Source organism: Austrofundulus limnaeus, unplaced genomic scaffold (assembly GCF_001266775.1).
Source record: "Austrofundulus limnaeus strain Quisiro unplaced genomic scaffold, Austrofundulus_limnaeus-1.0 Scaffold111, whole genome shotgun sequence".
Lineage (NCBI taxonomy): Eukaryota > Metazoa > Chordata > Actinopteri > Cyprinodontiformes > Rivulidae > Austrofundulus > Austrofundulus limnaeus.
Genome location: NW_013952513.1, coordinates 899191 through 912104, shown reverse-complemented (window position 1 = coordinate 912104; position 12914 = coordinate 899191). Strand labels below are relative to the sequence as shown.

General features: G+C 39.1%; 1 protein-coding gene across 1 annotated transcript; it reads right to left on the bottom strand.

Moving 5' to 3' along the window:
- Positions 1 to 440: 440 nt before the first annotated feature.
- On the bottom strand, positions 441 to 11864 carry lpla (lipoprotein lipase a; the record flags this gene model as incomplete). The annotated part of the gene is given in 10 exon segments (XM_014014203.1): positions 441 to 1481; positions 3362 to 3469; positions 3550 to 3732; positions 3858 to 3978; positions 4374 to 4616; positions 6077 to 6319; positions 8403 to 8514; positions 9008 to 9187; positions 10660 to 10865; positions 11597 to 11864. Coding segments are annotated over 10 exon segments (1551 nt in total). The 3' UTR covers positions 441 to 1429.
- Positions 11865 to 12914: the final 1050 nt, after the last annotated feature.

The following is a 12914-nucleotide window of genomic DNA, read 5'->3' as shown; positions in this document are numbered from 1 at the left end:
CTATTTTTAGTTTATTCTAATGAGGTGTTTTATTTTTTATTTTTATATATATTTTTATTTTTTCATTTTTAACAGTTTTTGGATTTTAGTATTTACCAGCTGGAAAGAAAAAAACCTTTGCTCGCCTGCAGGAAAAACTACAAAAAAAATTTGTCTTTTCTGCTCAAAATCGTGTGTTTTGGTATCTACTGCTCAAAAATGTGCTTCAGAAATTCTTTAAAATTATATTTCAGGCTTCATTTAAACAAACCATAAGTAAGGTATCATTATAGTTAATCATTACGTATAGTTGGCCTTTTTCTTTAAACAGTGCACTTGATTGTAGCTCCTAAAAGTCAGCGCCCTCTACACTGAGTTCAGTTTGATTGATGCTTCCAAAACCTTGTCCAAAAAAAAAGGAAACAAATTGCTCCACTTATAGAAACACAGAAACACATCTGGAAGCCTGCCAACATATATTACAGCTTTATATACAAATGTATAAATGTACAATCAATAAATACAGTACGAAGTATTCTTGAGATGTATTGTGAACATTACTGATGGCAGTCCATGACAGATTTCTGTTTTTAAGGGCTTTTAGTGGGCTAAGGTTAATTACTGACATAACCTTCTTCAAGTGAGACAAATCTTCTGTAACATTTCTGGATGATTTTTAAAGCATCTGAAAATATTTTTGTGAAAATAAGAAAAAAAATGAAAGAATGCAAATCCAAATTAGAGTGCAGTCGACATCTTTACATCAAAATAGTATTTTAAAGTGACCCATGACACAAAACTGGGCTTGAGTAAAGAATGAACGATGAGAATAAGGTGTTAACATGTAGCTCATATTAAAAGAACAAATAAGGATGACAGTGTGGACAAAGAACGCTGTGATTCTCTGTTCAATAGATAGAAAATGATTCTTTGGTCCTTGTCGATTGATGGCAACGTAGTGGTTTGAAAAAAAAAACAAACGCTTGGAAAACAGAAGCAAACACAAAGATGTGCTATAATTCTGCCTATCACTATGAATCATTAACACTTTACCAATAATTCAAGTTCACATTGGCACAGGAAACACATCATTTTAAGGGTGTAACAAAATAAAAACAGTACATACAGGATAAACAAGCATAAACAATGATTATAAAGCAGCAAAAGCCACTAATAAGATAAATTTATTTTGTTTTTTGTTTGTAAAAATGTGAGCACATCATAAGGAAGCAACCAGTAGTCAGCAGAATTTGCAAAGAGAGATGCGAAGTCATGAGTCGGCTGGTTTCTATCATTGTGAATGAGGTCGTGTTGGTTTCACTGGGAGGTAAAGAAGAAGAAAAAGGAAAGGAACATTTACAAAGTGTCCTGGTATTTTCCATGTTTATGTGTGTCGTCCATCACTGGTGCAGATGGATGATGTGCATGATGGGAAATCTTCAAGTTTGCTTCAAGCGTTGTTCTGCTCGAAAAGGCTACCCTGTGTTTTGCGCCTGTGCATCCTGACAGAAGAAAACAAACAGAAAACATTAGATGTGACGCACCTAATGGCATTAAAGGAGACATGTCATGCTTTTAAATTCTTCTTTTTCACATTTAAATCATTCATCTGGGGTCTATATAAAGTGGAACTGCAATGCTTTGGTCTGAATTCATCCACAAGCCTCCAGTTCACCACTTTTCTGAGGTGTGTCTCAGATCATTTCATTTTGTTACTGTCTCTTTAAATGGGCGGTATTATGTATTGTCCTGGCACACACTTCAATTCTATACCACAGTCAAGTAACTATGTTACCGTCAGTTGTTATAAAAATGCTGTATATATAAAAAAATTAAACTTCTCATCATAGTCTATCTAAACACCTTGAAATTGCCCTCTGTCTCTTTAAGGACCTCCTACCATTTCAGACACTTCCACTCTAGCACATTTTCAAACAATGCTTTGGGGGAGGGGTGCTCTATGGGGTGAGAGTTCTACTTCAGACTGAGCTCCTGGGAGGGGCTTTGTAGAAATAGGCGGTGCTTTGTTCCAGCAGATTTTTAGGCAGTTCCACGTGGCCACAGGAGATTCAAGGATTTTTCACTCTAGTTATGTTTTTGATGAGGGAATGATATTTTAACTTAAGATAAAGCTCAAAAAAGTTCATTTAGCATAATCATCCCCCCCCCACACACACACACACACAAAAGTCAATTAATTAACAAATACAAATAAGGTGCTTCATGCCCCGCCCCCCCTCCCGCTTCTAGAGCGGTACATCCCAGTGAGGAGTTTACAACTATATAGCGGTGCAGAAACTTTTTATTTACAAAATAATTAAAATATGTCAACAATGGAACACTAGTACATCCAGCCTTACATGATGGAGCCAGAGTCTGACCCAGAGCCAGAGGAGAATGAAGACCACCAATTTGTTGTTGGTAAGTTCGGACCTTATTTAGGAGTTCCCTCGAAAATAATGTGATGTAACAGTTCAGAAAACGTAACAGAGAATAAAGAAAGCTGAACGAGTTGAAAAGTTTGAGCCAAACAGAATATAAAAATATTTATGCAGCACCTGGTAAGACTAAATTCAACTTTTCTGCACTCCTAGAGTACACAACAAAATGTATTTAAAGGTTCAACATCTTGTAAAATCAACTTTTTTGAGTTTTGTGTCATGTTATAATGTTATACTCTCATAAAAACATGCCTAAAGCCTTGCTTTGACTCATTCATGCATGTTTGAGAAATCCTGCAGTGCTTTTAGGCAGTCATGCTGGGGAGCAAAACGAAAGGTGGGGACTAGAAACGCCTCTGGGTTGTGTCCTTTTGGGACAATCTCCTCCTCTGGGATGTGTCTTTAAGCCGAGCTTCCTCATGGCAGAGCCCCCCCCCACCACCACCACCTCCTCCCCACACACCCCACCCATGACTCCTGCAGACTCTCAGCAATAACAGAGCAAATGAGTGAAAGTGAAACTTAAACTGTCTGCTGCACTTAAAACTACTTCTCACTCAGTGAAGCTCTTTTCAGATTCAAAATACCTTTGAAGAAATGTATTTTCAGACGCCAAGTAAACTGCATCATAGTCCCCCTCCCCAACCCCCGCACTGAAATGGGCGGGACAGAGGCGGAAAGTGGTTCTTAAAGGAACAGAGGCCAATTTCAAGGCGTTTAGAAGAGGAAGTGATGAGAAGATACGTTTATTTTGTATTTAAACATAAAAACAGCATTTTAATAAAAACTACAGGTGACATAGATACTGTATTATGGTATAGTATTTAAATGTATGTTTGAGAAACACAAAATATTGCCCCTTTAAGGGCTGAAAAGGTGGACTTTGCATGATGTGTCCCCTTTAATTGTATTTGTTTTTTTTAGTGAAAACTGAGTTTTACCTTCTCTCTTTGCGGCTCTGGTTGTCTTCTTTTGACTTGACAAAAACTGCGTCTTCTCCTCCCTGCACAAGGAAGGCGAACTCTCCGTCCTTTGCGTTAAAAATCACCCTGAGATCACAGAAAACACACATTTTTACCTCCCATTCAAGTTTAAATCTGTGTTTCTGCGCTGGTTAGTTCAAACTCACTTGGACTGCGTCTCCCCGCACTTGATGCGCAGCTTACGGAGGTGAAACTTGTTGCTGCCCCACCAGTTGGACCAGCTGATGATGGCGTCTTTTTCCCAGCGTAGCTTGACGATCATCAGGTCACCGATGTCCACGTCAGTGGTGATGAGGAAGGAAAAGGTAGTGTTGTCCTGCAGGGCCGGTCTGCGCGGGGGGGGGGGGGGGGATGTTTAAGGGAATGTTAGCAGCTTTGTCTGAGGTTTCTCTTGAAGCATCATGACTTTTATTTAGAATTGACAAAAGGTTCAGAAACTGTTTTGTGTACGTACAGAACAAAAGAAATGTCCTCCTTCTCTCCATGGGTTCCATACAGTGAAATCTTCATCGGCTGCTCGCTGAAGCTCATTTTGTCCATGCTGAAGAAGTGTGCCTTCACTTGGTAGTGGAAAACTGCATGACAGAAAAAACACTCAGCTTCAAACTCATAAATCTCCTAAAACAGCTTCACTAACCAAACCTGCAGAGTTACTTCAGTTCAGTTTTCTTCACACAGCCTCCTAAATGCACGCTTCTTTCTGTACCGCCTGAGTTAAGTGCTCAAGAACTGCATTTAATCTGTCAGTATGACCACTAATTCCTCTAATATTTCTGTTGGCTCCAGGCAGTCACACTCACGCTAAGCATGTTCACCCAAAGCAGCTAATAAACTGAGGATTACTTTTAATTGAGGCATGTGCATGATTTAACTCTCAGTAATCTTGTTAAATCCAGTCAGACATTTCTACTCCTCTCAGTCTGTATCGTTTGCATGAAACGAACCCCGTCGTGTTTCTCCTGATGATTACCTTTGTAGGGCATCATTTCACGAGTCTTGAGGTACATCGTGGTGCTACGGGCCGTGCGGACCTTGTTGATGTTGTAGCCGAGCTTGTTGCAGCGGTTCTTCCTGCAGCTGAGGCACATCCCCTTGTTGAAGGTGTCTTTGGAGTTGCAGCGGTAGGCCATGCTCTGCTGCTGGTAGTTGAGCAGGGAGTCGATGAACAGGTGGATGGAGCGCTCGTGGGAACATTTGATGAGCTGGTCCATGTCTGCAACGCGCACAGAGCAAAGAGCGTAAAACCTCTGCAGCATTACTCCATCATGCAAAGCGCCACGATTACTTCCTGATGTTACATGCATTTTATAAACCACGATGACCAAAGAGCATTTCTCACTTAGTTCTGCTGGGACAAGTTAAAACACAAGCAGCTGAAAGAGGGAAACAGTAAAACTTTTGACTCTGCAGCACAGTTTGCATGTTAGTAAAAGCTGGAGCTCTGAAAGTTCAGTTTCTATTTTCTTACGTCTTTGTAAAACTGCATGAATCTGTCTGAAAATTATGTGGATGATTTGTGTTTCTTTTTGATGATCTGTTCTGTTCCCCTTTATTTTATATGGCAGAGGATTATGGCCACAAACAAAAAAATCCCCTTTTTTTAGTTCTGACTTTACTGTCAGAATTCTGAGAAAAAAAGCCACAATTTTGGGGAAAGAAATGTCAGAATCCTGACATTAAACTTGGAATTCCAACTTTTTTCGTAGAATTTTATAAAAGTCAGAATTGTAGTAAGTACCTGGGGGGACTTACTTACTTACTTACTTACTAAAGTTATAATTGTAAGAAAAATGTCAGAAATTTTAGAATAAACTCAGAATTCTGATTTCAAAAGTAAAAATTTTGACTTCAGCTTCAGGTGTCTGATTTTTTCTTATCATTTTGTCAAAATTGTGGGAAAAAACTTTTCTTCTGAATGTTGAGATCAAAATCAGAATTGTGTAAGTTAAAACACAAGCAGAAAGACTGAAACGGTAGTTCTTACTACTTACTTAATAAAGTCAGAATTGCAAGAAAGAAAAGTCAAAATTCTGAATTAATTCTGAAATAATTCTTAGAATCCTGTCAGAATTGTGAGGGGGCGGAGTCAGAATTCTGACTTTTTTCTCAGAATTCTGGAATTATAATGAAAACTGTGGGGGAAAAGGTCAAATTTATAGATTAAATTAATACATCTGAGAAAAAAGTCAAAATTTTGACTTTATTCTTAAAATTATTTTTTCTAACAATTCTTTCAGAATTGTAATTTTTGGTCCTGAGGTCTGACCTTTTTATCAGAAAAAAGTCAGACCCCAGCAAAAAATATGTTTTTGCTCTGCACCCCAATCCTCTAGCTTTCTCTATGCTACTTTTCATTCGATCAGTTTTGTTCTCTCCGAGTCAGCTCCGCCCACTCTCAACTGTTCCCAGTCTTCATCTAGCCCAGGTGAGACCACTTTCCTGTCTGTACATTCTGTCTTTTCTCACTCATTCCTATGTGGAGCATTGATGTGTTACACCACATCTGGTTTCCTTGTGCCTTCTCAAGCCTTTTAGTATTTCCCTTTCCCAGAGTCTGATTCTCTTTKTTKTTKTTKTTTTTTTTTTTTTTTTTTTGCTCAAGCTCCTTGTGTACATCTGCACTCCTGGGTTCAGTCTACCCAAAACCTTGACAGCAGACTTTGTGTTACTTACTTTGGAGGCCCTTGATTCCCGCTGAGGCAATCCCCATCAAGGTGTTCTGGATGTCGCAGCCAGGCTGGAAGGTGCCTCCGTTGGGGTAGATGTCGATGTGTCCCACGGGTCTTTGAATGCCGATGCTGCGGTCCGGAGAGCCCCTGGTGTTTGTGTGCAGGACGTCCACAAACTGAGCATCGCCTCGGGACAGAGTGCTCTGCTCATCTGCGTGCTCAAAGGTGGGACCAGCGGGATCCAGACCTGGACAGAAAATCAACTTTTATATTCCCTAAAGTAAAAACACATGGTTAAGGATAAAATGAAGGATTGTTTCTCGAAAAAATGCAGCAAAATATAGTTTGCGCTCAGTTTGACCTCTTTCTGCCTTGTTCAGCTCTTGAAGCTTAAAATCGTGAAACGCTGGAGGCAGCATCTGAGCGCTTTTAATGATCACAGTAAACACAGCTTTCTTTTAAGCAGGTCAGAGAGATTTCAAAGCTGGATAGACTTCATCATAGTAAACAGTGGGGAGCTGGCCCAGACTGGTTGTATGCACAAATACAATGCAGACCTGGAATGTCACGGCTGACAGATTATCTTTTCAGTAGGGGAGGCTGGGAAAAAAAAAGACTTGCACTTAATACTATAGTATGGTTACATACTATTGGATTACTAAAATATGTTGTTTTAGCATGAAACTGATTATTTAGTAAGAACTTTAAAGTGTCTGTGACATCAAATTTTTGTAATAAATATGAATGCATTTTTGGAAAGATAATGCTAATAACATATTGCAGAAAACAATTCACGCCGCTGAGATGAACAGTTGTTGAGATACTCTCATGTGAAGTAACAGGAAGTGATGTCAAAGGGGTGATGTCTGCATGTGAATAGAGCATTGCTACAAAAGTATGGCGTTGTATTTGTGCCATCAGCTTGAGCACGCAGAAACACTGATTTCAGAGCAGATATCAATATGAACAAACAATAATTTGAACCGTGTGCGTTCAAATCGCACACATGCTCACACGGCTCCCTCCCTCCTCTCAACTTCCCCTCTGCTCGCTCGCAGCTCTGACTCTGCGCTCGCAAACCAAGTTGTGTGAACCACATCACCAGCCAATCACAGACAGGGTTTTTTTTCATCCAATCAAAGCATTTGTTAGAAATCTATTAAACCAAGAGGCTGAAGTGACAAAATCTTAGATGTATTAAATCAGAAAACGGTAATATATTTAAATTTTGTAGCCCAACAATATTTACTTAGGCATCTGTCCGTCACTGTCATTGTGTATTTTAGAAAATACTTCTAAAATATATTAGGATCCATTACTTGTTGGTTTTGATATTATTTGTAGACATTCAAATTCTATAAGCACTCTTGATAAAACAGAATATCAGCAATGGAGAGGGACTAATAAATTAATTTGAATATCTACAAATAATATCAAAACCAACAGTAATTTATCTTAATGTAGTTAAGAAATATTGCATATAACAGCCTAATAATAATTATAAAGGTTAAGTTAAACATGTGTTTTTTTTCTACCTGGATTAGAGAGATGCACTGCCTAAATATACAATGACAGTAAGCGTATTTGTATGCTTAACTAAATGTATAAAATATATCTTATTATTATCTTTTGCTGATTTAATGGGCCTGCATCTAAGATTTTGTCACTTCAGCCTTCTGGTTTAGTACATTTGCAATAAGTGCTTTGATTGGATGAAAAAAACCCTGTCTGTGATTGGCTGGTGATGTGGTTCATTTACATACAACTTGGGTTGCGAGCGCAGAGACAAAGTTGCGAGCGAGCAGAGATAAAGTTGAGAGGAGGGAGGGAGTTCAGCACAAGCAGAAAGAGAGTTGAAGCAGGGAGGGAGCTGCATGTGTGTGATTTGAATGCCCACGTTTCAAATTATTGTTTGTTCATATTAATATCTGCTTTCAAACCAGTGTTACTGCACGCTCAAGCTGATGGCACAAATGTAACGCCATACAAAGGCTGACAAGATAGACTGTAGAGAAGAATCACATTTGTTTTTTATTTTTGGGTCACAATCAGAAAGAGATGAAGAAGAGTCAGAGTTCAAATAATATTATTTCAATAAATAAAGGCCAGGGAGTTTTCTTTCTTAAAGAGTTCCTCTTTGGTGTCACTTCCTGTTTCACTTTTTTCTGAGCCAATTTTAAAAGAAAATATTCATGTGACATTATGTGACAAAATGGGAAAAATTGTGTGTTTTATGTATTTTGATTTGACTTTTCGTATTTGAAGGATATGCATTCCACATGCCCTTTAATGTTTATTCTATTATGTGCATTAAAAGGATGATGGTCTACCTGTGATCCTGCTGATTTTTCGGTCGGTGAGGTCTCCTGCAATCCCAGCCACATGAGCCCCCAGACTGTAGCCCAGCAAATGGATCCTGTCCCAGGGCAGCTGCAGCTCTTTCTGAAAGCCAACGGACAGGTGAGATGAGCAAAGATCCATCAGGATCCACGTCCATTAAGAGAAAATCCTACAGATATGCAAATCCTATAATTATCCAAGTGCTCCAGTTCCATGGAGAATTAGGGAAACTGTCCAAAATGAGGGAGGATTTTGTTGCAAGCTTTAAAACTTAAAAGTTACACAAGCAAAAGCTTCAAATTGTTACAAGGAGCTGCGTTCCACTGACTCTCAGCCCAGCAATAACCGGCGGTGCGCCACAAACACGACCATTAAATGTGTTTATAGCCATTTCAACTCATAAACAGCAGGAAAACGACTCCACAGCAGCTTGATTGGGAACAAAGCCCGACATCAGACGTAGCGACGTTCAGACAATGTACTAGTGCCTCGGTCAACAGGGTCAGACCCTCAAGGACAATGCAGACCACAAGATCCAGCTGTTAGCAAACACTCGTTAAACTTATAAAAAGCGCTTCTGTGTGAGAACAATCACCTGCAGCCAGGAGACAAACTTGGCCACGTCTCGGCCCACGAGCTTGGTGTAGGCTGCCGAGGTGGGGTAGTGTTGGTTGGCGCGGGTCAACCAGTCCACCACGATCACGTTGGCGGTGGGCTCGCGCTCGTACAGAGCCGACACCAGCTTCGGCACCCAGCTCTCAAACATTCCTGTCACCTAAAAGGAACAAACACACACATGTATTTATTGAACAGATTTTTGGGAAGTTTACCAAAATTTAAGCTATGTTACATTCAGTTTTGCTCAGTTATACAAGCAAAATATTTTGTGTTGCTTGACTGTGAGTCAAATCATCACATTTTGTTGTAATTCTGTTGTTTCAAGTTTGAAGATTAGATTCAGTGATATCATTCATTATCAAATGAGATAATAAATGCTAATAAAAAGGATTATTTAGTTTTTTAGGTCACTGCAATGTGTCAAACGGAAGGCCCATGAGCCAAATGTGGCCTGCCACAGAATTTTACGTGGCCCAGAAGAGCTTCAAAGATGTATTAATGTCTTAAAACAACTATGTGCTGCTTTAAAGCCAGCATTGAGCATAAACTACATCTCCCATAATGCATGTCAATAATTTTACCCATGAAAAGACGGCATCGAAACACTATGTTGAGGAGCACAGGGTGCAAAAGTAATCGGTGAAAGCCATCATTTAAAATATTTGTTTCACCAGCTACTTTTGCTGCAGTCCAGTTGTACTGGGAAGTGGGAATTTCCCTCTTAAAATTAATATTTTTTTACAGGAACACCCCTCTTGTGGGAATTCCCTGTTGGAAATTGGGGAAGTTCAAAATTCCAGATGGCAGCTATGCTCACAACAACTCAACTGTGAGTAAAACTCTCTTATTTTTACTTTTAATGGTACTTCTGTGTTATTTATTTCAAATTTAGTCTGTTGTACCCATAGTACTTTTCAGTGTTTTAAGAGGACATGTTAAAGCTCTGTTTCCATGCAGAAAATACCACATAGAGCTCAAAATTGATTGTTAGCGGTGCTGAGTGCAATGAGACGAGGAACGTAACATTTAGTCGATGTTAAACACAAAACGTTGAAGGTAATTACATCTGGACCTTTGAGGGCCACCATAACACTCATTGTGCTATGGTGGCCCCTCAGTGAAAATGAGTTTGACACGTCTGGTTCACTGAGAAATCTTTTAGGTGTTTGGTGTTTGAATAAAGTTTTGCATGTTCCCATAACTTTTAACCTTAAGTCACTTCATACATTTTACGCCTACATGCATGTTTTTCTCATGACCTTTTTTTTTGGCATACTGAGTTAATTTGTGCAGCAAATGCAGAAAACATGTGTGTAACTTTGGTCACACAAGAGCCTGAGGTCAGCTGCTGCGTGGTGTGATTTATTTTGACTTCGGAAGTCAGGTCTTTGTCCTGCTGCTGGAGAAGTGCCAGGACCTCATCAGGTTCAAATTCTGCTGCCGGACTGCCAGCGTTTTAATCACGTTTTAGCGGCAAAATACACAAACTTTAGGCTGCGTCGCGTTGGCAGCAGTTCAAATGGTGCTTCACGTTTCAACAACTTGTGGGGTTGGGGGGTTGTGATGTAACTTCACACACATTTCACAACTTCCACACAAAAACACACTGAAACGTTCAACGTGACGTACCGTCCAGCCGTGTATCACAATGAAGGTCTGTGTTTCTCTGTTGAATTCACACTCTTTGATGGTTTCGGGCCTGCCGGGCACAATGTAGCACATGTCATCATCTGGCAGCTCTGCGGTGCGCAGGGAGAACTTGGACACGATGTCAGAGAAGTCTGTCAGCCATTCAGTGGTGGTTGGCAGAGGAGTTGAGGTGACTGTGGTATTTGCTGACACAACAAACACACACACACATGCACAATATAATTAGGTTCATGAGGCATGACAACAATCTGAAGAGTTTGACAAGTTTCAGTCTCCCACCATGAGCTGGTTTAAAGCTGTGGTTGTTATAAGAAAATAAAAACAAAAAAAAGGCATTAACAGGATTTAGTTTTGAACACACCAAGGGTTATAAGGTATGTGAGTGTCGCCCCCTTTCGTCTCATCTGAAGCACAACTTTGTCACATTTATACATAAAATCTTGGATTTGTTCAAGAAAAATAATAATAAAGTGACTAATATTGCATTTTATCTAATCAACACTAAATAAAATCGGATCTTTAATGAGTTTTATGTAAAAATAAAAAAACACATCAATTCAAACAAGGTTATAATTTTCTTTTTAATGAAGAGGCTGAATTGTTCTGTTTTTATTTAAAGGTTGAGTCTTTGTAAAGAGATAATGCCTCCATTTTAAAATACTCTGTTAAATACTCTTTTTCTGGTGTTTCCTCAGACAAAAGGCTTCTCTTCATGCGTCCACGGAGCTGAATGGTTGGACGCAGAGCTGAACTCTGAAAGCTTAAAGGAGGTGGGGGTTATCTTCGGTCAAAGTGGAACAGTTTGCATGAATTAACCCGTTTCCTGAGGCCACTTTACCTCATCACATCTGGATCACTGTTAAAATAACCAAAAATACATAAATAAACTCATTAAAATAAATACGCAGGTTCTTACCGAAAACAGTTGTGTTGGTAGGTTCAGCCTCTGAAGAAAAAGTTGCAAAGATGTTTCCCAAAGTTATCCAAATGGTCAAAAAGCAGAAATTTTCCTTTCCCATGTTATTACTTTTAATCCTAATGTCCTGATTATTATTATTATTTTTTATTAATTTATTTTTTTCTGGTGCTGGTTGAGCAGATGTGTATATATATTCTCTTAAACCCCAAAGCACCGGTGACAAGGTGGTGTGGAGCTGTGGTTTAAGGGTGAAGTGGCTTAAGGTCTGTAACAGTTTACTGCTCCAAGTCATCTTTATGGGTGGCTTATTTGAATATTCAAACATGATTGGCTGGAGGTTTGAGGGAGGAGACTAAACTTTGTCCCAGCTCTGAAAAAAAAAGAAAAGAAAAAAAAAAGATTATTCCTCCTGTGAGGAAAGAGGTGGCCCCTGGGCTGCAGAACACAAGGTTTCTCTTAAACTTTGCCATCAGCTAACTGCCTGTCTGTGTGAGTCAAGATTACTGACCTTCACCTAAACCCAATTTATATAAGGAAATAAACTTTTATCAGACATCCATATGTTAGAAACAATAAGATGATTAGTGTATAGGTAACTTACTGTTGGAATAAACTGCATCTTTACTTTGAACTACTGTTAATTAAGTAAGCTAGTCCATTTTATAAGTATGGCACTTTACAAAAATTGTAATCACAATGTGCTTCACAACAAAATAAATACAAATATACAGTATAGGCATAAAAGCATACAATAAAACAAGGTAAGACTAATTAAATACAAAAAAGTAACACGCTTAGCTATGTTGTACAAATCGTTCTTTGTTCATGACAGAAAATTACAGTTCATCATTTAGAAAACTTTTGAATTCTAAATCTAACTCTAACCAATATTTTTTTTTACAAAACACATTGTTTCATTAAAAGTCAAGCTTGAAATGTTTCGCGTGTGGTTGGAAAGCCTATTTTAGCAGCAGCAATGGCTTTAAGCAGAAATAATAAACAGCAGTAAAAGTTGATTGGAAGTGCATTTAGTTGGTTTCACAGTTTAGCTGGAAACAGAAACCAACAAAGAATAAAAACAACGGCACCAGATGACTACAAAACAAACCTCAAACAGATTCCAAAACAAGTGCAAAGATAAGACGGGAGTTTTTCTCTTTTGTATGAGCGTGGCCGTTAGAGTGGGGGTGGGGGGTGCTTCTATCTGGGGGCCCACTGTCTGATAATCCGCCCAGGATTTCAAGGTCCCACATCCATCTGAGAGCTGTGTGTGTGTGTGTGTGTGTGTGTGTGTGTGTGTGTGTGTGTGTGTGTG